This window comes from Pyrus communis, chromosome 10 (genome assembly GCF_041283825.1).
Source record: "Pyrus communis isolate YQ-2024b chromosome 10, ASM4128382v1, whole genome shotgun sequence".
NCBI lineage: Eukaryota > Viridiplantae > Streptophyta > Magnoliopsida > Rosales > Rosaceae > Pyrus > Pyrus communis.
Window position 1 is genome coordinate 28,493,643 of NC_142574.1, and position 24,800 is coordinate 28,518,442.

The following is a 24,800-nucleotide window of genomic DNA, read 5'->3' on the forward strand; positions in this document are numbered from 1 at the left end:
AATTTAGTGTTCATTCATTACTTATACATATCCTTAAAGGCTCAAAACCATATTTGTTTTTTGGGAAGTTTAACGAAAATCTCTCATTATTGTTCACTTTAACGAAAAACCAGATTTGTACACTAAAAAGTCAATCCTGGTACTATTCACTTTACCCTTTATTTTGTCATTATAGTTAAAAATAAAAGTTTTCAAGTCATTTTCATTAATTTTCCTTTGTTTTTTTAGTCTTATATTAATGAGGTTAGTAAATAAAAAAAAATACCTCACGATTTATACAAAAACACTTTAAAAGTTTAGATGGAAAACAAAACTTATATCTACTTGTAAGCCCGAAGTTTTTTTTGTTTCCTTATCTCGATACAAAATAAATTAGTTATTCTATGTTTCTAAATTATTGAGTGTGAAGTGTTTCACTAAGTATAATTTTATCGATGTCTTACTTGTGAAAACAAATAATATTTTTTATATGAAGTGAGGGCACATTTTTTTGGCACATCCCTAGGCTTCAAAAATCTCTGGACCGACCCTGCTTACAAATGAGGAGAAATATCACTATGTGACAAAAGTTGATGTTATTTGCACCTTAATTTTGAATTCATTTGAAAGTATTTTTACAATGACTGAAAAAAATCAAGTAAATGCTTCCTATTTTAAGTGTTTTTTGGGATCCACTTGAATTTTTATTAAGAATTGATTTTCAATTTTTTTTTTACCAAAAACGCTTTCAATCATTTTAATAGCACTTTTAAACGAGCGCCTTAACGTTTGACACTCTTCTATATTTTTTTATCGTCAAATTAAATGAATTGAACAAAATTAATAGACAAAAATAAAAGGGTTCGGTGTGTGTGAGTAGCAGTACCTTATAAAAAATTGAAAAACAAAATTCAAAGGTGGGAACGGCAGGAAGACTTTAGTTTTTCTATTTTCTTTTTATTTTCCCGAAAATTCTGAAACGAAAAAAGTCGAGGACTGCTGTCCTTTTTGTCAAATAAATGATATTAAAGTGCAAAACTTTGATTAAAAAATGTAAATCCCACTTAAGAACTAAAGAATAAAGACGACTGAAGTCGAATCTTTTAGATAAAAGGACACTCTCTGAGTCTCTCCCTCCTCACTGCTTACTATAAACTCACTCAGCAACGCGTTGCAGAGAGAGAGAGAGAGAGAGAGAGAGAGAGTCCAGTCTGTCCAGAGAGAAAAGATGGGTCGGAGCTCCACATTACCCAAATGGGTCTTACCGACTTTGCTTCTTCTCGGTCATTTGGCAGCTCAAATCTCGGCGGAAGATGGTACGTTTTCTGGTTTCTCTCTGTTTCTCGTTTTCTCTCTTAATTTTTCGAAGCATTTTGCTGTTTTCGTTTTTTTCCAACTCCTGAGATCTAATTAGTATTATTTGGGCTATAAGATTTCATGGGTTTGTCGTGAATCATCGAGTTGCATTTAGTTTAGTTAATGATGGACTGTTTAGTTTGGTTAATCACCGCTCTTGATTAGAATTTTTCCAACTCCTGTACTAATCCGGGCTCATTTTTCACTGCTCTGGCTCACCAAAATCACTTTAATTTTCACAAAGTATGACCAATTAGTGTAACTCCCCCCAATACTTCCCGCCAGGAGAAGTAGAGTGAACTCCGGTCACGAAGGTTTTCAGCCCCAAAGCTTCTTAGTTTAGGGACTTTTAATGAAAAGTTCACGGTACTGTTTATTTTAATGAAAAATTATATTTTTTTAATTTCGGTATTATTTATTTTACCTTTTATTTTGTTCTTATCATTCAAACTTAAACTTTTAAGTTTTTTTTTATTAGTTTTTCTTAATTTTTTTTCTCAGTTCCTGCTTTTTGCCCGCATTTTCTTTGATGCTTTTCCAAAGTTCAAAGCTCCGTTGGCTTGTTAGTCTAAATGGTCCTGGAATGGTGTAACTTTTCACTTTTAGGTCGTGACAATGAAAATCGATATAAGTAGTCCATCATAAATTATTTTGATATTTTCGTGAAAAATATGTCAATATCCTTATTTAAGAGTCACGTGAACAACCTTATGGTTATTTTTTAATAATATTTTTCTCAAGCTAACTCCTCAACTTAACAAAGATATTGACATATTTTTACAAAATGATCCGAATAATTATAAACTAAAAGATCACTTCTATTAGTTTTTAGTAAAAAAAAGTTTATCAAAAAAAAAAATACCAAAACTAAAGTAAAAAAATTACATTAATTTTAAAAATTATTTTGACTGAAAAGCCAATCTCTATTTAAATGTCGTAATGCAGTGTTGTTTTTTCATTTTATATTTTTGGGTACAGACTGCATTTGGTAAATTCGAAGGAAGACAGCTATATTTTGCATTAAAACCTTAGGCCTTAAGAAGATTGGTTAAATTAGTAGATGGGTTAAATAAGTAAAAGTACTAGGAAGAAGGGTACATTTGCTCTACAGTTAGTTTACGTTTTCACCCATTTGTCCGTCACAGAGTAGGTGAAATTATCTAAATTAACCCAAGTAAATCCGGATTCGCGCCCAATTTCTGGCACATTTTTCCCCGTATTTATACAAGAGGACAAAGTACCTTTCCGTAAAGGTCACTGACCCTATAAAAATGCATAGCTGTCCCTTCAGATCACCAAACCCAAATCGCCACCCCACATGGTGCTTGGTGTCCGTAAAAAGAAGGTCCTTTTGTAGGGTCCACGCGCTCAACCCAATGTTTTTACCTTTTCCCCCACTTTTTTTTACTTTAATAGTTCTTTGACGAGCGAGACGATATTTTAGGAGGAAGATTGTCTGTTTTTTTGTTTGGATGTTATTTTTATTTCTTTTTATTTTATACGGTTAAGATTAAATAATGTTAATATTTTATATTAATTTTTTTATAAAAATAATAAGAATATAAGATATTAATTTTTTTAATTAATTTTTTTTGACGAAATATAATTGGGGAAAATACCACCAGCCGACACAGTTTTGTGTTGGAGTGGGGCAAATCCATGCATAATTCACATGGTTGATGAATATGGCCTACATTTCTAAATCGACGTCGTTTATTGCAGGGCCAGTGCCAAACGGAGATTTTGAACTGACCCCATCAGGCGGCTTTTCAAAGGAGGGCATGGTAGACGGACCCGCCGGTATCCCCAACTGGAAAGCAAACGGCACCGTTGAGCTGGTGGAGTCCGGGCAGAAACAGGGTGGGATGATCCTCATCGTACCGCAAGGTAGACACGCGGTGAGGCTCGGAAACGACGCCGAAATAAGGCAGCAGGTGAAGGTGGAGAAGGGGTCGATATACTCGGTGACTTTCAGCGCGGCTCGCACGTGCGCACAGCTGGAGTCGTTGAACGTGTCCGTGCCACCTGCGTCGCAGACGATAGACCTGCAGACCTTGTACAACGTGCAGGGGTGGGACCCCTACGCTTGGGCCTTCGAGGCGGAGGAGGATAATGCGATGTTGGTCTTCAGGAATCCCGGCATGGAGGATGACCCCACCTGTGGGCCCATCATTGATGACGTTGCTATGAAGAAGCTCTTTACCCCTGACAGGCCCAAAGGTATGAATCTTCCCTCCAAACCGCTTTATTCTTCAACCCTACTGGCCCACACCATAGGATCCATTATGTGGGGGCTTGTTTGATGACTTTCAAAGCTCTCGATCCAAAGTTTGACCTAGGTGACAAATCCAAAGTTCTTTTCTCGTCAAGTAAGTGAGGGTGGGTTGAACTTAAATAATAGACAAGATGATATTGTGACGGTATCTTATATTAGTTACGAAATATCGTGATATAGAACTTTAATAAATTCCTTACTCCGTTGTAGTACATTCTTTTTTATTTTTTATTTTTGCTCATAACATGATTAGTCACGCGACGAGATAATGACAGATGAACAATTTTATCATGTATGATTGATGGGCCTAAGGTTTGCTTTTGAATACGGGCTTCAGTTCGAGAGGACATTGAAGTCCGTAGCTGTATAATTGGGTTAGTGGATGATGATTTGAATGCGTCGTTTAGATTGACAGTCGAACAGAAAATTGCAATGTGATAGAATATTAACCTATTTGTTGACTGGGGTTATAAGCTTTTTGGGTTTACTAATTAGTGGTTACTATTTGCCATATTTTGTGCAGACAATGCAGTGATCAATGGTGATTTTGAGGAAGGACCATGGATGTTCCCAAACATCTCACTCGGAGTCCTGCTCCCCACCAACCTTGACGAAGAAACTTCGTCCCTACCTGGTTGGATCGTCGAGTCCAACCGGGCTGTTAGGTACATAGACTCGTACCATTACGCCGTGCCACAAGGAAAACGGGCAATTGAATTGCTGTCTGGAAAAGAGGGCATCATTTCCCAAATGGTTGAAACTTCACCAAACAAGCCCTACACCTTGACCTTCTCATTAGGCCATGCTAATGACAAATGCAAGCAGCCTCTTGCCGTCATGGCATTCGCCGGCGACCAAGCGCAAAATGTCCATTACGCCCCTAATTCCAACAGTACATTCCAAGCCGCCGGCGTGAATTTCACGGCCAAGGCTGAGAGGACAAGGATTGCATTCTACAGTGTGTACTACAATACCAGGACCGACGACATGAGCTCACTTTGTGGGCCTGTGGTGGATGATGTTCGAGTTTGGTTTTCTGGGTCATGGAGAAATGGGTTTGGCGGGTCAGGCCGGCTGGCGGTTGGGCTTGCTTTCTGGTTGTTTGTGTGGGTTTTGGTTTAGTTAGGGTTAGGGTTAGGGTTTGGCAAGATAAGTTTATCATATGTAACGTTTTGGTTTTAGTACGTCTACCGTGGGAGGGATTTTTGCAAACAATAGTCCCAGGTACTAAGTTTACTCTATAGTTTTCTTATTATGAATGTGAAATGTATTTTCCTTTATCCAATTTTCGTAATTTCGACCGCATAAGCTTATAGTTTCAGTGTTCTGCTTCGTCTCCAATCCCTATCGAAACATAAGTTACGAATTTATTCAGTGAATGCAATCAAGTTTAATACAAGTGTGTATGCGTAATATTGGGCATAGACTTATAGTTTCAGCGATGGAATACTTGCGTCATTCTTACGATTCTTACCAATTTGTAACGAAACACAGTTACGAATACATTCATAATTCATCCTATGCAATCAAGTTCAATATAAGAATGCATGCTTATTATTAGGCATAAACTTACAATTTCAGCGATAGAACACTTGCGCCGTTCTTATGGTTCTTAAAACCTCCAGTTCGTATGAAACATAAGTTACGAATTCATTGATTGAATGCAATCAAGTTCAAAGGATGAATGCGTACTATTGGGTCGATATCTTATCTCCAAAGTTGGATGATGCTTTGCCACTTTTTGTAATCGCACTTCACGGAGGTTACTTTGAATATGAGAGGTGATATGTACCTTAAGTTCTACCTTTATTCTTCAAAATGAGGTATAATGTTGTGGAATACAAGTTTTTAAGGTTCCTTAAGAAGCTCATAGTTGGTTTCTTCAAAATCAAATCGTATGTGATCACGTAGTTTAAAAATGAGTCGAAGATTTTAATTTTCTCGCATTGCTGTTTAAGATTTTGAAATTATATCACTTTGTACCTTTTGTCTAGTAAGTTACTTGAAATTTTTTTAATTAATGACATATCAAACATGAAACTTGTAGAACAAGTGCTATTTTTGCCCATTGACCTAAACAAACCATAAGAACAAATGAAAACAAAGGAGGGGATGAAATGACGTTAATGCCCCCGTCACACGTCATTCGTAGCACTTGCGGTGGTGGGTCTATATAAATGTGGGAAGGAGACGAAGCTGGAAGTAGGAGAAGAAAGAGCGGGGGCCTTCTGTCCCATTTGAAACCTTTGAGAGGTTCGCCCCCTCCTCTCTCTCCTCCCCTCCCCCCTCCTTCTGCTTTCCCTAAATGGAAGGCGAAGAGGGTCCCACCGTGACCACCGCCGAAACCGCCATCACCACCACCACCACCATCCCCACTGTCACCACATGCGGCACCGATTCGCCCCCACCATTCCCGCCGCACGATTCTGATGTCTCACCCGTTGGATCTCCCGATCGCGCCTCCTCTGAGATTCAACCACAGCCGTCTGATGATGACCCTGATCAATCGTCTGGGGCTGGTGGTCTCTCTGAGGATCTCAAACAGAAGATTATTAAACAGGCAAAAACCCCTCTCTCTCTGTATATATATATATATATATATATGTATGTGTGTGTGTGTGTGTGTGTGTGTGTGTGTGTATCTCTATCTCTTTTTTTTGGCATGTGGAAAAGTGAACCCTAGGAGTTTATATCTGTTTGATTTTTAAAAGGAATATGATTTGTAGCTGATAATTGGATATTGCATAGACCTTGCAATATGCGTTGTATTGATTATGAACCCTAGAATCGCATTTATCATCCCGATTGTTTGAGTAGCTTTACGATTTTTGATATTATGCTCTTAATTCGTACTTGTTGCGGCATAAATTTCAGTAACAACTCAAAAACTGGTAAAATAAATGCAATAAAATTGTTGTGATTTGATTTCCGTTTTTCGTACGCATATAGGATAAGTTAATTTGAATTGAGTGCGTATTTGGAACCGCTTTTTGAAGCCACATTAGTATAGACCATAATATACTAATTTCTGTGCCCACTTTGCTGATCGTTAAACCAAATTTTAGTTTCACTGAAGTCGAAATTTTGACTCGTATTTGGAACCGCTTTTTGAAGCCACATTAGTATAGACCATAATGTACTAATTTCTGTGCCCACTTTGCTGATCGTTAAACCAAATTTTAGTTTCACTGAAGTCGAAATTTTGACTCGTATTTGGAACCGCTTTTTGAAGCCACATTAGTATAGACCATAATGTACTAATTTCTGTGCCCACTTTGCTGATCGTTAAACCAAATTTTAGTTTCACTGAAGTCGAAATTTTGACTCACATCGAGATTTAGTCAAATAGCGAAAATGAAATGTAGATATTTCACGTAGTAACTGTTTTGCTATACTAATTCTAAGTTCTCATGTAAGGATCATTTGTCAATTCTTTGTGGATTTGCAGGTGGAGTATTATTTCAGCGATGAAAACTTGCCCACTGACAATTATATGTCGAGTATGATTAAAAAGAACAAAGAAGGTTATGGTGAGTGTTTAGTGTTATTTTTTTTATTCAACTTAGTTTTAGTTGAATGCGTTTTTGTACCGAACTGAAGCTTGTATATCTTTTCTTCTGATTTGATTCACGTTAGCCAAATGTCTTTCCCCAATTGTACCCCAAATGGCTTCTTATTTCTTCTTCTGTGATTGATTTGCAAATTTGCAATGGCGCTTTTTATAAGACAAATGCAGGAAAAGTCATTCTAAACAAAATCTTATCGTATTATGGTATAGGTGTCTATGAACTTTGTTCACCCGTTGGTTTAATCACTTTTCCCATGTAATAGGCTAATAAAACTTTGGACGGGCATTAATTTTTTTCCAAGTGATTTATTTGAGTAATGACTCCGTTAAGAAAATAAGATAAAGGTTCGTGTTGAGAAACTCATCCTCAATCATCCAAAGTAGAATTAATCTGATGCAGATTCCTACATTTGGCAATATAGAGTATTGAAATTACCAAGTGACAAATTGATTTGCAATTTGTTTGACTACCATGACTTCATGTGGTTGGATGTGGATCTAAACCAATCTATTCCAAGGTGTTTTATTTGTCATTTTCTAGTACATGCTTTAGGGGTGCTGAAAGTTTATAATGTTAATTATGTTTATATTAATAAAATCTGGCATTAATAGAGTAGAGGAGATGAAGGTGATGAGTAAAGCAGGTACTTCTGACGGCTTCCCTTGCCTGGATGTTTTCCTGGTGCAGCCAAAAATGGCTGTGCCGAGCATCTGGGTTGGTGTTGAATGACCATGTAACTGACTGCTGACTGATTCCTTCTCTATTCATTAAATTCTACTGCAAAATTCAGAATTAGAAATTTTTTTCGTTCCTTTTGGTTATTCTTGTTTCTAATTAGTGTAATTGCGGTGATATATCACTTTTGGGAAAGGGGGTGATTACTTCTCTGGCAGGAAGATGAGAACTTTATTAGACTTCGTTATCTCCTTTTGCTGCTTGTGTATATGAGAATGTTCACCACTACCTCAAACCCGTGTGGCATTGGTATTTGTTTATACATCAAATTGCTCGTTCTTTGTTGGTAAAAAAATCTTAGTTGTAACAAAAAGAAAAATTATTAGTTGTCTCCTTTCCTTCACCGTCATATTAACAGTTTTCGCTAACTTTTGGCATATTTTTTTGCAGTTCCTATTTCAGTTATTGCTTCTTTTAGAAAAATGAAGAAGCTCATTCAAGACAATTCGTCCATAGCGGATGCATTGAGGGAGTCTACCCTCCTTGTAATGTTCTTATTTTGTTCTCTTGTGAAAAATTAAGTGCAAGTTGAATCACGAATATGCTAAAAGACAAGCATAAATCTCCTTTTTGTAGGTTGTGAGTTCGAATGGGAAGAAGGTGAAACGGATTCATCCCCTTCCTTCAACTGAAAACAGGGACCCAAAGGTAACCTTTTGTGCATGATTTTGATTATTTATTTATTTATTTCCTTGATTTTTGATGTATTATTTTTGGAAAACTTCAAGCATCTAATTTATGCATTATAGTGCACTGTTTTGGTGGAGAACCTGCCTGAGGATCATTCGGTGGAGAACCTTAAGACCATATTTGGTGAAGCTGGAAAGTATGTTCTTTTCCTTCTTTTTCTCCCCATGCTGTGAGCTTGTGACATTATTGTTCTCTTCATTTTTTTTTATAGTAGCATGCTTTTCAAATTTTCAGAATAAAAGATTTATGCATACTTGACCCACATGCATTAGAAGCGTCAACAAAAGGTGGCAAGACTGAGCTGATTAGTAATAAGGTATGGTTTCTAACTTTATGTGCATGATTATACTTGCTAATTCTCAGAATCTGGTGATTAAGAGGATTCGGTTACCGAGATACACTATCCATGTCTGGGATTTTTTTGGTTTGGGAATGTCTTATGTTTTTGTGGTCTGAGGCAACTGCTGCCTTTATGCTTATATTTGAGGTCTTTTTGAAGACAATTTTGAGATATTTGGGCAGCCTTTTGTAATGTGTATTGTTTTTTGCTGCAGTTGCATGCCCTTGTGGAGTATGATACCGTGGAGGCTGCTGACAAAGCTGTAAGTGTTTGTTCTTTTCCAACATTATCGTCATCAAAATAATCGTCATTTTCGTTGGGCCCAATAGCCCGGATAATCAATCCTTAGCTTACAGTTTCGTTCCTGGTGGTATGGATCAGGTCACTACTTTAAACAATGAGGGGGATTGGAGAAATGGCATGCGGGTGAAGCTTCTAAAGCAAGTGGTACTTGATCCTGACATTTTTCCTTTCTCTTTTTCTATCTTCACTTTTGGCTATAAGAAAGAGTTAATGTTGGTTTTATTTGCATCAGGGAAAGTATGGACAGAGAAAACAACCCTGGAGGGGTTTTGATTCTGAGAAGAGTAGCGGCAACAGAAGTAACGATCAAACAGGAGACGGGGAGAATCATACTGTAAGTGAGAAACATAATGATGCACGGACAACTGATGAAGAGGTAAGTGGTGGTACTTTCGCAGGAGTCCTTGATGGATCCAGTTCCATACAAGTCTTTTGTTACACTTGACTGGAATTTAAGTTTTGACCTTTTTCGTTCTGCCATTCTAGGACGGAGAGCGAGTTCCCAAAGAGAAAACTGGGCATAGAGGTCGAAATAGGGGGCAACCAGGAAGGCAAAAATACCGTGGGACCAATGGATTTGGTATGTCGTTGAACCAATTTTTTGAATAGGTTCTTTTCCTTTATAGACTCTATCCCCTTAATCTAACCTAAATGTTTCCCCAGGTCATGGAACTACATCGGCCAATCACGGCATTGAACCTTCAAAGCCACCACCCGGCCCAAGGATGCCTGATGGAACCAGGGGATTCACAATGGGGCGAGGGCGGACTCCGAGCACCGCCCAGACCTAGCAAGTGGTTTGATCACCAGATCTATAGTGTTTTTGTGTTTCATAACGTTTCTGTATGTATTGCACCGAGATCTGGTAGAACCGTGGTGTGTGTGTACTCATGCCGGCGGACTTATGTGAATATGCATCTATCAACCGTAATCCGAATTTATGTTGAACTTTTGTTGGGTTTGTGAATCAATACTAGTGTTAAACCCCAGGTGGGCACTGGTAGTCTGCATTTCCCTTATAGGTAGTGCTATTCAATTATTCATACACCCCTATTAATTTTTGAGCGTTGGATCAAAAATTCATGACAAAAGATTAACAAGGGGGTGTTGGGCGGTTTCTAGAGAAATATGGATTTGAACTTATGCAATGGTGGATATACTATTTGATCAAATGACCTAACCAACATCTGCTATGACTAGATATTATTTAACATGCCGTCTTCAATCGATACTTTTACCTAATCGACAGGTAAATTAGGTAAAACCTAACACTAGGAAGCTTTGGGATTGTCAACTAACGAATGGCAAAAATGTTGAATTTCATTTCTTCACGACAAAAGTCAACTAAAGAATACCTTCCCAAATCCTCTCTTTCAGTTGCCACCTCATCCCAAACGAGGCCAAAGTTTGCGAAGAGATCCTCTTCGGATCTCTTCCATCAAATTCTAGGGATCCAAATATCCGGTTCTTAAAATTTGATTCAACGGTTATAAACAGAGAGCTAATCTAAAATTATAATAATTGTAGTCGTAGAATGAAATTTCAAATATCAAGATTTCTGAATCCTAGAACTTGGTGGGAGAGATCCGGAGGAGATCTCTTCCCCCAAGGTTCCATATCCGGAAACGCCGACTGACCCCCACGCGCCATTTGGCGCGTCAATAGCTCGATTAAAAACAGAAATACGGTGCGAGAATTTCAAAGTTTCCTCTTTCGCATTCCCTCCGGCCTTCTTTTCTTTTTTTTATTTTTGGGTATAAAATGCTCCAAAACTCTGACATCTTTTCCTCTTCGTCTTGTCCAGTTTTTAATGGACTCACCAACCTCTCCGAGATCTGAATCTTCATCATCCCCGTCTTCTTCCGCCGAGATATGACGTCGTCATCATCTTATTCTCTCACTCTCCTCCGCCATCTCTCTCCTCTCCAACTCTCTCGCTCCCGCCACTGCTCCTCCTCGCTTTGCACACCCGTTCGCCGCCGATCCGTTTCGGCCTTTTCGTTTCGGAGTTCCCGTATCCGATACGATCTTCAGGTTTGTTTTCTGGTATCTCCGGTTCGTTTCTTATTTTCTGTTTGGTTGCCGAGAAAGCCAACTGTGACGAAAAGCCCTCTCACAGGCTCGTAGTGAAATGCTTATTCTAATGTGTTCTGATTTCATACGTTATCAATTGCAGTTGATCGGGCGGAGAAATGGGCGCCGCTTTCGCTACAGTTCTGTCGATTTCGGGTCCTTTGATTCTGTAGGCCTCATAGTTTTTGTTTGGTTCATATAAGGGGTTTGTAATTTAGCTAGATTTCGGTTCCGAATTTGCTTTGGTGCCCTTCTTAAGTACTGGCTTTGAAGTGTTTTATTTTTATTTCGATTTTTGAACTGAAATGCTATCAGGGGCGCATATATGAATGGCTTTTTTTTTTCTTTTTCTTCTCAGGAATCAGCTGATATAACACCACTTGATGATTGGGGGACCGGACGTGAAGAGTCTACAGGGTACATGATTTATTCCAGCGGCGAAGATAGTGACGGAGAGTTTGTAGTAACCCCCGTTGCTGATATTGATTTGCCTGCCATCACCGTATCAGCTGATGATGCTAGGACTGTCACTGCTCACCGGCTTGCAATGCTTGGACGTCAGCGTAAGAAGCACAGGCAAGTATGCCATCTGTTTATCGCGCATTGCTCACAGACTCGAAGGAATATAAACTTTTACATATTTAGCTAAAGCGGTTGTGTTTCATAGTTTGAGAGATACTCAAAATCACTTATTTATGTAATTTTATTTCGCCATGAGTTATGATAGATTTCAACAAGTGATTTTAAACATACAAAATTTTACGCTATGATGAGAAGTAGGTTTTCTTTTAGTCACGTGGTTGAACTAGCAGTGTATGTGGGTCTTAGTCTGATTGTCGTTTACACTTAACATTTGCAGGATCAGACATGGCGTATTACTCAACATGGGATTGATACTGTTCTTAGTGGTGTTACTTTTATATGTGGATTCATGTGCGTGGAGGATTGTTAGACTACCTTTGGCACCATTTCACTTGACATGCCCCTTTTTTGTTTCAGCCATTTTAGCCTCTTGCGCGGGATATGTTTGTGTTCCTCTACTCTATGTCTTGAAGATTCGTCAAATTATCAGAAAAGAAGGGCCTGCGAGGCACTCCTTAAAGAAAAGAACTCCCACGATGGGTGGACTATTTTTTATACCAATTGGTGTAATTGTTGCGAAATTTATTGCCGGTTTTTCCTCTGTTGAAGTTTCTGGAGCTGCTGCAGCAACTCTTGCATTTGCTGCAATTGGGCTACTTGATGATATCTTAAGCCTCGTCAAGAAACATAACACTGGTTTATCTGCATGGACAAAATTTATTTTGGAGGTGAATTTACATTTGAGTTTTTCTTTCTCAAACTTTGTGTGTGGATTACCAGTTAATCTTAAGAGTTGATTCTAAGTTCTATGAAACTTTTTAGCAATATTTATGTTATGCTTATTTTACAGGTAGCTGTTGGAACATGGTTTTCGTATTGGTTGCATACAGCAAATGTATCATCACCCTATGGCATGTATATCTTCTTCTAACTATTTTTCTGATGGTAACTCACATTTCTGTTCTTATGATGTTGACTTGTTGAGTTTAAAAGAAAATATCAACTTGTGTTTGGTTCTTATTTGCTAACAGTCTTTCACAAAAAGGGTCTATTGCAATTTTCTCTCTTTTTTGGTTGTTTTTCTTGTACTGTTAAACCTTCCCGCTTATCCAGGGGTCATATTTGTGTAGCTGTTTCTCTCCCATTCGAAAATCATCCAAATTCAGATTGCTGAAATATGTTCGACAGGTGCTGTGTGATATTCTTAACTGTGAAAGTTGCAACTGGGATTGATACCATACACACTAAATTTAACTTGCCGATAGTGGGACATTTTGTTTTTGGATTGTCATGGCTGAGTTACTCTCCTGCTTCTATATAATAAATGCTTTACTCAAGGTGCTTCTACTCAAGTTGTTCTTTTATTTCTCAATGCAGGAAACTGTTGGTTCCTCTACCTGCACTAGGACTCGTGTTCCTGGGAAAATGCTATCTAATGTTGGCTTCATTCTGTTTCGTATCTATGGGAAATGGGGTTAACTTAACAGATGGTCTTGATGGTCTGGCTGGAGGGTCTGCTGCGTTGGCTTTTGTAGGAATGTCGATTGCAGTTCTTCCAATATGTTCTGGTCAGTGTAATTGTCATTGCATGTCCGTTTTATGTTGATGTTTAGCTTTTCCGATTTGGTTGAACCTGTACTAGCGCAATTTCACCAAGGGGTTGGATATTTTACAGTTCTTAATCATTGAGAAAAAACTTATCCTTTCTACATAATTCTGGATTACTAAATTTTTGACTGCCTTATGAAACAGACCTTGCTATATTTGGAGCATCAATGGCAGGAGCTTGTGTCGGTTTTCTTTTGCACAACCGATACAAGGCATCTGTATTCATGGGTGATACCGGATCCCTGGGACTTGGGGGAGGGTTAGCTGCAATGGCTTGTTGCACAGGGATGTTTTTCCCTTTATTTATTTCATCTGGAATCTTTGTCATCGAAGCCTCATCAGTTATTTTGCAGGTTTGTTACCCATGCGAGTAAACATGTCGTCCATTCCTCTGTCCGTTTGATTATGTTTTGTGATTCAGGCAAATGGATGGATTTCACTCTCGTAATTGGTTTTAGAGTTCAGTTTTTCTGCGAACTAATATCTTAGAGCTCTTTTAGGTACTATACTTCAAGACAACCAAGCGTTTACATGGAGCTGGGCGCCGTCTCTTCCGAATGGCACCCTTTCATCACCACCTTGAACTATGTGGATTAAAAGAACCGGTCATTGTTGCTGGTGCATACGCTATATCGTCCATACTTGCGGTGTGTGCGGGTTATCTTGGCCTTATTTCTGCATAGCATTTCGACGTTGCTACCATTCTTTGTAGCTACTAGCTAGGATTACTAGAATTAATTTTTGTATGTTTTTTAGTCTTTATTCTGTAATTGTTGGTTGCTGAGAAAATAGAGTAAATGTACATTTCAAACTTGTGTGCCAAACTTTGTTAACGAAAGTGAAACTATAGAATGGGCCATGCTTTAACGATATAGCCCACTTAAGTTGGACTCTCCTGTTTTGGGCTTCATCCTGGACTTCCAACTTCAACGCTAGTTACGCAATACAAATGGTGCATTGAACCACCACGCCACAAGACGATTCGATTTTTTTTTTGGTCACAAGACGATTCGGTTTTTTTTAAAGATATAGCCCACTTAAGTTGGACTCTCCTTTTTTTTTTTTTTTGTCACAATTCGATTCGGTTTTCCGATTTGGCAGTTTTTATGCCCATCCCTACGATCTAGTGGTATTCCTCTTCACTTGTAAGTGAGAGGTTTTAGGTTCAATTCTCGCCAAAGGCGAATTTGAACCACATTATTACTAGTCCATTGTAAGGCTAAGCTCATCCTTCTTCTTAGTATAGGTCATATCGTTTGTTAAAAAAATACTTTATCGCTAAATTCCTAAGAAAAAAAAATTGAAAATGAAGTAAAATATAAGGGTGGAAGGTTATTCGGAAAAGCAAAACCCAAAACTAAAGGTGAGTAATCACAATATTTAATAAATCAAGGGACATTTTTGCAAATTCAAAGTCTTTATTCTCACCACACAAAACCCTAGTTTGGCCTTTTGATATAAAACCGAAAGCGCTTACTCACTCCCCTCAGTCTTCTCTGCTTAGGGTTTTTTACAGTCGGCCAAAGCAACCAGCAGCCACCTCCAACCCTAGCACCCAATCTCTCCGTTTCGCAGCCATGGTAAGCAAATCTAAAATCCAATCTCTTCTCTCTCATGTATTTCGTCTCCGATTTCATCTTCATTTTTGTTCAGAATTCAATCCGTGAGCTTTTTTTTGGTGTGTGTAAATCCCCAATCTTCCATTTTTATGTAGCTATGTTTCAGATCAAGAGCCCTCCTAGATATTTGTTTTGTGCAGATATTGGGTTTTTGAATGGTCTTTCGATTTTCGAATGCTTAACATTTGGTGCGAACGCCGCTAATGGAAAATTGGGTTCTGGTTTTTGGGTTCTTTTTTCTGAATTTTAATTAGTTTAATGTTGGGTTATGATGCACATGATGTGGAGTTTTGATTGGGTTTCAGTCAATTTTGTAGGTTGATTTGATTTCGGCTTTTATCTATTAGTTTTCTGTATATACTAATCATGTTCTGATGTGATAAGTTCAATTTTTGTTGATAGGAATGAAAGTAATTTATGAAAATCAAAACTTGTCGATTCTTCTTCGATTTTTTTTTCAGTGTTTTGAAAAATATTGTTATTTGGAGTGGATGGTTCAAATGTTTGTTTTTCAATCGGAAGACATTGGCACTAAAGACAGAAATTTCAATTGGAGGAGTGGGTCTGATGTAAAGATGTGCTCGGCATTATTTGTGTTTGTTGCGTATCATTGTTGGCGCTAGATCTTCCTGTTTTGACATGTTCCTTTTTTATGTGTTCCGCAGTCGAAGAAGAAGGTTAGAGAGCCAAAGGAAGACAATGTCACCCTTGGTCCCATCCTCAAGGATGGAGAACATGCCTTTGGTGTTGCACACATTTATGCGTCATTCAATGACACATTCATTGTAAGTAAACTGATCTGTTTCCAGGCATTTTATGCATAATTCATTCTGTCTATTCTTCTGGTTGTAATGTTGATTCCTTGCTTATGTTTCAGCACGTGACTGATCTTTCAGGAAGAGAAACCCTTGTCCGTATCACCGGTAAGGAAATTCTCTCTTCTAGACTTTAAGATCAGCTAGATAGGCTTTTCTATTTCATACAACTTGGGCTCGTGTTGGGGTTTCGTTTAGTGAATGCTTTGGTATATTTGTAAGTTTTATTTCAAATAATGTGTAATAATCCTAACTGTAGCGTGATGAATTTAGCCGCCTATATGTTCAGATGTTTCGTTACAAATAGTAATTTGTTATGTTTCATGAAGTATGCTTTTCTTTAAATGCAGGTGGTATGAAGGTGAAGGCTGACAGGGATGAGTCTTCCCCATATGCTGCTATGCTTGCAGCACAGGATGTTGCGCAGAGATGCAAGGTCTTGATCTATTTTCATTACACTGTCTATTTTTCTTTCTGTTCTTGAGTTAATCGTATTTCTTGTGAAGGTCATCTGGACCATTTTGTTCGATTGTGCCCATTATTACTAAACCTCAGTGCAATATTCCTAGTATTATAATATTTTTCTTTCTGCTTCCATTTAATGTGTTTTAACTTTTACGAATGCAGGAATTGGGTATTACTGCACTTCATATTAAGCTCCGTGCCACTGGTGGGAACAAAACTAAAACACCTGGTCCAGGTGCCCAGTCTGCCCTCCGGGCTCTTGCTCGTTCTGGAATGAGAATTGGTCGTATAGGTATGCCCTTAATTTCTTCAGTAAAGCTGTCATATTGTCCAAGAGGGCAAATTTTGTCTGGCGTACATGTTTTTGATATTCTTTTTGCAGCTGTCTGTATGAGTATGGAATGTTGACCTTTTTAATATCGTTTTTCAGAGGATGTGACTCCAATTCCAACTGACAGCACCCGTAGAAAGGGTGGAAGGAGAGGAAGGAGGCTGTAAGCTTGCACCTCGTATCTGGTCAGAATTGCTTGTCAGGGTGGTTGCTGTGCCTCGGTTGGATTATGTTACTTCGAAATTAGGCGCTGTTACCTTCGGTTTCGAAACTCTCTAGTTTTTTCCTATGTTTTTCCAAAGATTTATTTCCAATTAATTCGGAAAGAGTTCTGCTACTCTTTAAGTTTTGTTTTGTTATTTACACTGTTATTCTGGTCTGCATTGAAGTATCTTTTGGTCTATTTTCTTCTTGCTGTTGGTGCAATTTCCTTCTTGCTGTGATTCTGGTCCGCAAGGGATTCTGCTAATTCATATTACTTGTGCAACTCATCAAGTGCAAACGTAGATACGTGGGTAACAAGTCTTATACTGTGCTCGTTTTTGCGCTAAATGTTCCGTTAGTTCTAAATACTTCATATCCTATGCATTAATGAAACCTGATTTGGTTTTATTGCCAGAAAATCATGCACGTCAACCCGATTTGGTTTTCGTTGCTACGAAATCAACCGCAGTAATATTTTCCTTCTATAAAAACATATAGGCAAATCATCAAATCATATCCAGAGTGAGAGTAGAAGCTAGCTGACAAGATGAAAGGGGTTACTTTCTGCTAACTTCTGCTACTCGTTGCCTTGGCCATCGGCCAATATAGCACCTGCAGCTCTGGTTGTATCATCGGGACCAAGTACTTCGTGCGCATTGTCAACAATGGCGACCACAAACCAGTCGACTTCACTTGCAAATCCGAGGACGATGACATTAGCTGGAATCTTCCTAGTACGGGAGCGCAGTTTGAATTCGGATTCCTGCTCAATCTCGACACATATTTCAACTGCAACATAGAGTGGATGGAATATACCTATACAGTTATACAGGATCAAATTTGATGACCATGTCAAAACGTATGAGTGGATTAATAATTAAATTCAACATGAAAATGGCATATTGTTACCCAAAAGAAATATTAAAAAGGATTAGTCTTGTGACGTGGTGGTTAAATTCCTTCCACTTAGATATGTCAAATTATGATTTACGACAAGAAAGATTCGAACGTGGACATAACGGACAATTCCAACTAACTAGTAGCTTTCACCATGAGCCCACACTTCCTTGAAATATGCTTGGGCCTCTATAAAGGCCCAAAGGAGAGAAGCCCAAAATGGGAAATAAAAATGGACCTGAAGTCTAGTAAAATTACGATCCCGCCCGTCCAGCGCTCACCATCAAACCACCGCCCGTTGCTGATCGAAACCATCCACCCGAAATTCTCAATTCGGGATCGAAAGAATGAGCGACGACTCCAAGACCAGAGGCCTTTCCGGCGACCAGCAGGGGCAGAGCCAGAGCCAGCAGCAGTACTACGGCACCTTCCAAGGCGTCGCAAACTACTACCCTCCGCCGCCGCAGCCACCGCCTGAGCCGGTTGTCGGGTTTCCTCAGCCGGTCCCACCTCCCCGTTCATCCGGCCGTCCTCCGTTGCCTCCCCATCATCACCACCACCACCACCACCATCACCAACATGGATACCAAACGGTTACTGGTATGATCGATACCCAATTTCTTTTCCGTGCTCATGAATTTTTTAATTTTTGTTCGTTTTATTAAATCGGGTTTTTGGGGTTTGAAGGTTATGCTGTTGTGGAAGGAAGACCTGTAAGGGAACGACGCCTTCCTTGCTGTGGCATCGGCATAGGCTGGTTATTGTAAGTTGATTCATTGCCGTTCCATCCTTTTTTGAAGTTTTGTTTTACGGTCCTTTGTTTTTGTGTTGTAAGCATTGAAACCTTCTAACGATTCATAAATTTCCCAGAGAACATATTGGTAATGGAAAATTTAGTCAAGAATTAGAATGGATAGCTACCGGATCGATACAAAACATGTTGGTTTTGTGTGTTGATCATCATTTGTCCTGACTTAATTAACTAATGTATCGAACGAATACCATCGTGGAATTCTTTCCTTTCCCGAACAAACCATGGACTTTTCTACTAGCTATGTGTCTGCCCGTTAAGTCGCTGCATTCTGTTTTTTAGTTCTGCTTATGTATCAGTGGCTTCCCATCGTCAGTGGTGGGACAACACCAACCTGTGCCATCTTGGCTAAGGCAGCTCGAATCTTGCCGCTGGTTAGTAGTTACATGGTTGGACCCAGTATGTTCTCACAGGAAGCAGTTTATAATGGGATGATCATTTGTTGGACAAGTTTTGATCTTTAAAATTTAGGGAGTTCTGCTAGTTCCGGACTTCATTATAGGATCATGATAAGAAAAAGTCTTCTTGATGCTTACCATTGAAATTTTTGAACTTTTGACTAACAAGAATTGTTCCGTTATCATTCTTCTGGCTGGCTGTTACTAAATACTGACAGATTACAATTTGACTCTTTCTGAAGGTTTATAGCAGGTTTCTTTCTTGGAGGCATCCCCTGGTATGTTGGAACTTTCATCTTACTTTGTGTGCAGGTGGACTACAGAGAAAAACCTGGATATGTAGCATGCACAATAGCTGTAAGTGTTCCTTCCTTATGTTTCGTATCATAAAATCTACATGTGCAAGTAATTTTTTTCATTGTATAACTCCCAAAGACATATTAACAGTTTGAGGATTCACGAAATAGCGATCGCTTGATGTTCATAAAATTTCCAACCAACAACACAGTGGCACTAGACATATCTAGTTTTAGATAACCATGCACATAATAGGAACTCATGCATAAGGTTCAGGCTTATCTTATTTAGCATATTATTCGAAAGTTGAAATTTTGGATAGGTGCTTGATCTTGGTTATGAACTTTATAATGTCACTAATTTGGCATTATTAGTGCTTCAAAAGAATTAGAAAGGTGAAAATCCGAAAGACTCTGATTTCTACAGTTTTAGTTATGCAAGAGCCCCACTTTGGAATCTGCGAAAGGTCTTATCGTTATGGATTTCCTGAATGACCTCGTCCACCATTAGTTCATGTATAACCTCGTCTGTGTTATGGGTGGAGGGTTGTTGCCCCTGGTTAAGTATGTATTAGTGTTGGAGCGGGAAAATTGGGGTCCACCAATTCTTAAACAAGTAATTGTAACCATGTTGAGAAGCACGCATGACACCATCTTTGCTTGCCATCAATGAGGGAGGAGGGGGTACCTGCAAAAAACACTCCGATTCCTCAAGTCAATGTTTGTTCAAATTGCCGTACATTATACCTAATACCATTTCTCTCACCTCCCTATGCTGGTGTGATTATTGGCCTTTAAAGGCATACAATGCTTGGGCTCCAAGACCTACTTTCTTTCTATTTCTCCACGTTCCGCATTCCATGCAAGTGTTCGATCCCGTTCCTTAATTCTATCCCCAGTCCCCCAAGTTTAGAATTCATGAGAAGTGGCACATTGCTTGAGCCTTAATTTCTGCACCCAAAGTTAGTAATTTCCTTACTGCCTGTTCTAAGTCTACGTACCATTTCACGAATTTAGCGATTGTTTCAAGCCACCATATTCTAATTCTAAGGTGTGGTCCAGTTGTATTGAGGACATCGAGTGTTCTTCGTTATTGGGGTAATGCTGTTTACTTGATGTTCATTCCTGCCATGCTCGAGTTAGTTTAGAAAATAGAAATAGAAGCTGTACCCTTGTGTTTTTTTGGGTTCATTGTTTTGACTGATAGAAGCAAGGTATATACATGGCTTTGCTTTCATTTTGAATTATGTTTTTGCGTTTTTTTCAGTCGATTCTTGCTGTGATTGCTATTACTCTGGGCGTAACGAATGGAGCTGAAAACCTGATGAGGTTTCATTAAGGACTGCGAACGATGATCTAATCCTGTGTCTGTACCTAGCCTTCACTCGAAGGAGCTGTGGGGGATGGCTGGTGCTGATGATCCATATGTTGGTTTGTCCTGCACATGTACTTGACAGGAGAGTAGCGGGTGTTTGTTGTATCTATTCAATATGGTGTTCTATTTTCTCAGAATTTGCAAGCATTCATTACTCAAAACTACATACATACAATTATTTTGTGATTATATCCAGATGGCCAATGCCGTACACCTTTCTAGATTTCTTTCTCAATGAAATTCCGTAAAAACATTGACTCGTCGATGCAACATACTATTCAAAAGCGGCATTCGTCGCTCATTAGGCTATGCAAATGGCAATCCATCCATCCAGAAATTGGTTGGCGAGACTGTCAAACTGCCTATTAGTAACATCACGTGACAGTATAATTGTTACATTTCAATTTTTGTTTTCATCGGTCCCATTTGTTGGCATCACAAATCCAAGTTTCTTCCATTAGCACCCCTTTCAATTTAGTTTCAGTCACAATAATTATGACTTTTCTACTTTTTACTTGAAAATCTGATTCATGAGGGGATTCTGAGAATCCTCCAATCACATCCGTTTATTGTACATCATGCGGTTAGAAATTATTGTAAATTTTTTATTTAAAATTGAATATAAACAGTACCTGACAAAAACTAGCATACTATAAACGGATGTGATTAGAGGATCCTCGGAATCCTCAAAAAAAGGATCCGACGAGCATCCTCTCTCCAAAACTAGAAAGATTTATTTTTGGGTTTGCCAAACAGGCCTACTTGTAAAAAGGCCAACTGATGGCCTTTAAAAAAAGCCCATATTCATTCCATCAATGGAAGTAGGGTTTCGTCCCGATATATGAACAAAACAAAAACCCTAGCCTGCGCTTCTCACACCAGAGAGAGAACCCTCAGAGATCTTAGCCGCGTCTTCTCCGATTCTCCAACATGGGTGTTTTCAAAGTAACCCTGCGTATCTTCTTCTCCGATATCCCGCTGTTCCCAGAAATGGAGGTTTTAGGGTTTTGAGCTGCAACTAACGGCGTCGTTTTTGTGTCACAGTTCCACCAGTACCAGGTCGTCGGGAGGAAGCTCCCCACCGAGACCGATGAGCAGCCGAAGATTTACAGAATGAAGCTGTGGGCCACCAATGAGGTTCGCGCCAAGTCCAAGTTCTGGTATAAAACCTTGGCCTGAGCTCGGATTATCTGATCCCGAATTTGCATGGTCGAATTCTGGGTTGTTTCTGAAATATTTAACTGTTGATTTTGTTTGGATTAGGTATTTTCTGAGGAAGCTGAAGAAGGTGAAGAAAAGCAATGGCCAAGTTCTTGCCATCAATGAGGTTTGTTCCACTTTCCATTTGTGTTTAATTTGATTTGATCTATATTATTTTCTCTTTCGTCCTAAATGCGGTTTTCGATGGCGAAATGTGGGTTCAGAATACATACAACATAGCTGCTGTGATTGTTCTTTCTTTAGTTTTATAAAACCAATTTTGATAATTCAAAGTCGAACTAATCTCAATGTTTTTGGTGTATTCCAAAATTACTTTCACAATGACGAATAACTGTATTAACAATGAAGTAAAACAGCGTTGACGGTGACGGAGAGCACCGAAATGAAGTTAATGCCAATGACGAACAATACATCATTTCTTCGCATTTTTACAGATCCGTATGCATAATGCAGCATTCTTACATGTCTTTAGGAACGCGGACGTGTTGATTGTTATAGCTCTTGGATTACATTTTCGATTCCATTTTTGTCTTTTATGGTCTAGCACTTTAATGTGAGAATGGCAACTGTTATATCTATGCAAGGTGCTTCCGTAAGCGTGTTGGCTTTTTGTTCAAGTCTATGGTATTCATCATTTGTTCTGTTTTCATAATTATTGATGTGATGTTTCAAATGCCAGATTTAAGATTATTCTTGATGTTGTCGGAGATAGTATTTATCTATTTGTTTGGAATCTGCTTGCAGATCTTTGAGAAGAACCCAACAACCATCAAGAACTACGGTATCTGGTTGAGGTATCAAAGCAGGACAGGTTACCACAACATGTACAAGGAGTACCGTGACACCACTCTAAATGGTGCGGTGGAGCAGATGTACATTGAGATGGCATCTCGCCACAGGGTCAGGTTTCCTTGTATCCAGATCATCAAGACTGCCACCATCCCCGCTAAGCTTTGCAAGAGGGAAAGCACCAAGCAATTCCACAACTCCAAGATCAAGTTCCCGTTGGTGTTCAGGAAGGTTAGACCACCATCCAGGAAGTTGAAGACTACGTACAAGGCATCGAGGCCCAACTTGTTTATGTAATTTGGTAACTCGACCAACAAGCTTAAACAGGGGTTAGTGTCAGATAAGTCTCTGAATCGTTTTGGTGGAACTCTCGGTTACTGTTTTTTTGGGTATTTGTTTTGACTATCTTAGAAAGACAAACAATTGGAGTACCTTTGGGGGTTCTAAATCCCATTTTTGTTCACTTCAAAATTTGCAATTGATTATGTTTGTTGCTCGACTTTCACTAATATTGTTGAATGTTACCCTCGATTTTCTATTTGATTTATTTTGCCTTACTCAAATGGTTGTTTCTATGAGTGTTACATACTGTTTTGTACTTTTTTTTTTCATTTGTTAATGTTAAAGGATTGTGCTATTCACACACACTTTTACCTCCTCGCCTCCTACACACCTTTGTTATTTTGCGTATTGATCTTCAATTCATTTGATCTGACGGTTAAAAGATGTGTGTGAAAAGTAAAAATAGGTGTGTGGATAGCGCTACCGATATTAAATCTACCAGGCGTGGCGGATGCATGTTGAAACATGGTAGTTTTTATGCTTCGATAAGTTATGATTTAGCAAGTGTAGCTAATGGAATTTGGAGATTCAATTTTTGTTCAAGAAAGTAAATTTTTCAGTTGGTCAGGAATTCAAGTGGGAGATTAAATACTATCATTTTAAGCAAAAAGTTTACTCATTACCTATTCAAAATCATCAACACCTTTGCCAAATCATACCAGATATTCCTGCTTTTGATGAGAGATATGACATCCAAATTAGTATGCCACTCATATTTTGTGCTTCAAAGCGTTTTTAAAGTAACAAGAAACGCTTTAGACCATTTTTGATACAAAAAGTTAAAAGTACTTATGTGTAGAAACGCTTTTAAGAAAGGCTTTTAATAAACCTTCTTGTAAGTGCTTGTTGAAGAAATAGTTCCAAACGAACCCGTTTGGACGTGGCTCCGAAGGGGCTAGAATCACTTCTGGGAATAATATGCCATTCTCCATAAAATTATATAATCTTCTATTCTATTAAGAAAACCTTTCTTGTCAACTTTTTGTTTCTTTTTTCTTATTTTGCCCTCACTTTTGATACACAATATTGACACGAGGAGGGTAAAGCAGTAATTTTGTATATTTTGAGAAAATGATAATTATATCCTAATTTTTCCTATTTTACCCTTTTTTTAGAAAATGACAATCGTATACCTATTTTTCTAATTTTACCCTCACTTTTGATACACTATTTACATAAGGAGGACAAAACAATAATTATGTAATATTGAAAAATTGTTCACACATACAAAATGTGTGCTCTCTGCTAGTTACTATTAACTTTAAATCCATAAGAAAAGTTAACTTTGAATCCTTTTGTAAGAGCTCAACAAGGATGGTCAAAAAAGTCGGCAGGCGGTCAATGTGTGTCTTTTTCCATAAGTAACTAGCAGAGAACACATACTTTGTGTGTGAACAATTTCTCAATATTACATAATTACTGTTTTGTCCTCCTTATGTAAATAGTGTATCAAAAGTGAGGGTAAAATTAAAAAAATACGTATATCATTGTCATTTTCTAAAAAAAAAGAGGGTAAAATAAGAAAAATAGGGATATGATTGTCATTTTCTCAAAAGATACAAAATTAGTATTTGCCCTCCTCATATTAATATTGTGTATCGAAAGTAAAGGTAAAACAGAAAAAAGGAGATAAAAAGTTGACAAGGAGTGTTCTCTTAGTAGAATAGATAATTAAGCACTGTAGAATTACTTTTGGGAATAATATGCCATTCTCCACAATTTAAGCT

General features: G+C 38.4%; 6 protein-coding genes across 7 annotated transcripts; all 6 read left to right on the forward strand.

The window, feature by feature from the left end:
• Window positions 1-1,021: 1,021 nt before the first annotated feature.
• On the forward strand, window positions 1,022-4,895 carry LOC137728685 (protein BIIDXI). Its single transcript, XM_068467422.2, has 3 exons — window positions 1,022-1,295; window positions 3,058-3,555; window positions 4,134-4,895. Exons 1-3 carry the CDS (start codon window positions 1,208-1,210, stop codon window positions 4,730-4,732), a joined length of 1,185 nt encoding a protein of 394 aa, XP_068323523.2. The 5' UTR covers window positions 1,022-1,207; the 3' UTR covers window positions 4,733-4,895.
• A 910-nt stretch (window positions 4,896-5,805) lies between these two features.
• LOC137728027 (la-related protein 6A) lies at window positions 5,806-10,199 on the forward strand. Its single transcript, XM_068466902.2, has 11 exons — window positions 5,806-6,170; window positions 7,059-7,140; window positions 8,305-8,399; window positions 8,491-8,562; window positions 8,664-8,740; window positions 8,839-8,920; window positions 9,159-9,206; window positions 9,326-9,391; window positions 9,480-9,623; window positions 9,734-9,827; window positions 9,911-10,199. The coding sequence occupies exons 1-11, from the start codon at window positions 5,916-5,918 to the stop codon at window positions 10,036-10,038; spliced, it is 1,143 nt and encodes a 380-aa protein (XP_068323003.2). The 5' UTR covers window positions 5,806-5,915; the 3' UTR covers window positions 10,039-10,199.
• Window positions 10,200-10,973: 774 nt separating this feature from the next.
• On the forward strand, window positions 10,974-14,321 carry TRANS11 (translocase 11). Of its 2 annotated transcripts, none has more exons than XM_088677193.1 (8): window positions 10,974-11,281; window positions 11,424-11,525; window positions 11,679-11,896; window positions 12,180-12,630; window positions 12,753-12,817; window positions 13,280-13,470; window positions 13,655-13,863; window positions 14,011-14,321. In XM_088677193.1, the coding sequence occupies exons 3-8, from the start codon at window positions 11,742-11,744 to the stop codon at window positions 14,191-14,193; spliced, it is 1,254 nt and encodes a 417-aa protein (XP_088533319.1). In that variant the 5' UTR covers window positions 10,974-11,281; window positions 11,424-11,525; window positions 11,679-11,741; the 3' UTR covers window positions 14,194-14,321. The 2 variants fall into 2 exon arrangements, with proteins under 2 accessions (XP_088533319.1, XP_068324992.2); XM_068468891.2 differs by having other exon boundaries at window positions 10,978-11,281; window positions 11,424-11,489.
• Window positions 14,322-14,954: 633 nt separating this feature from the next.
• On the forward strand, window positions 14,955-17,143 carry LOC137729339 (small ribosomal subunit protein uS11x). The gene is made up of 6 exons (XM_068468265.2): window positions 14,955-15,090; window positions 15,795-15,914; window positions 16,007-16,052; window positions 16,295-16,380; window positions 16,572-16,701; window positions 16,840-17,143. The coding sequence occupies exons 1-6, from the start codon at window positions 15,088-15,090 to the stop codon at window positions 16,905-16,907; spliced, it is 453 nt and encodes a 150-aa protein (XP_068324366.1). The 5' UTR covers window positions 14,955-15,087; the 3' UTR covers window positions 16,908-17,143.
• A 962-nt stretch (window positions 17,144-18,105) lies between these two features.
• LOC148693840 (large ribosomal subunit protein eL20z-like) lies at window positions 18,106-20,944 on the forward strand. Its single transcript, XM_088678444.1, has 4 exons — window positions 18,106-18,441; window positions 18,529-18,604; window positions 19,293-19,407; window positions 20,614-20,944. The coding sequence occupies exons 1-4, from the start codon at window positions 18,189-18,191 to the stop codon at window positions 20,683-20,685; spliced, it is 516 nt and encodes a 171-aa protein (XP_088534570.1). The 5' UTR covers window positions 18,106-18,188; the 3' UTR covers window positions 20,686-20,944.
• Window positions 20,945-21,511: 567 nt separating this feature from the next.
• LOC137728078 (large ribosomal subunit protein eL20y) lies at window positions 21,512-23,236 on the forward strand. Its single transcript, XM_068466964.2, has 4 exons — window positions 21,512-21,666; window positions 21,766-21,881; window positions 21,985-22,048; window positions 22,687-23,236. The coding sequence occupies exons 1-4, from the start codon at window positions 21,652-21,654 to the stop codon at window positions 23,026-23,028; spliced, it is 537 nt and encodes a 178-aa protein (XP_068323065.1). The 5' UTR covers window positions 21,512-21,651; the 3' UTR covers window positions 23,029-23,236.
• Window positions 23,237-24,800: the final 1,564 nt, after the last annotated feature.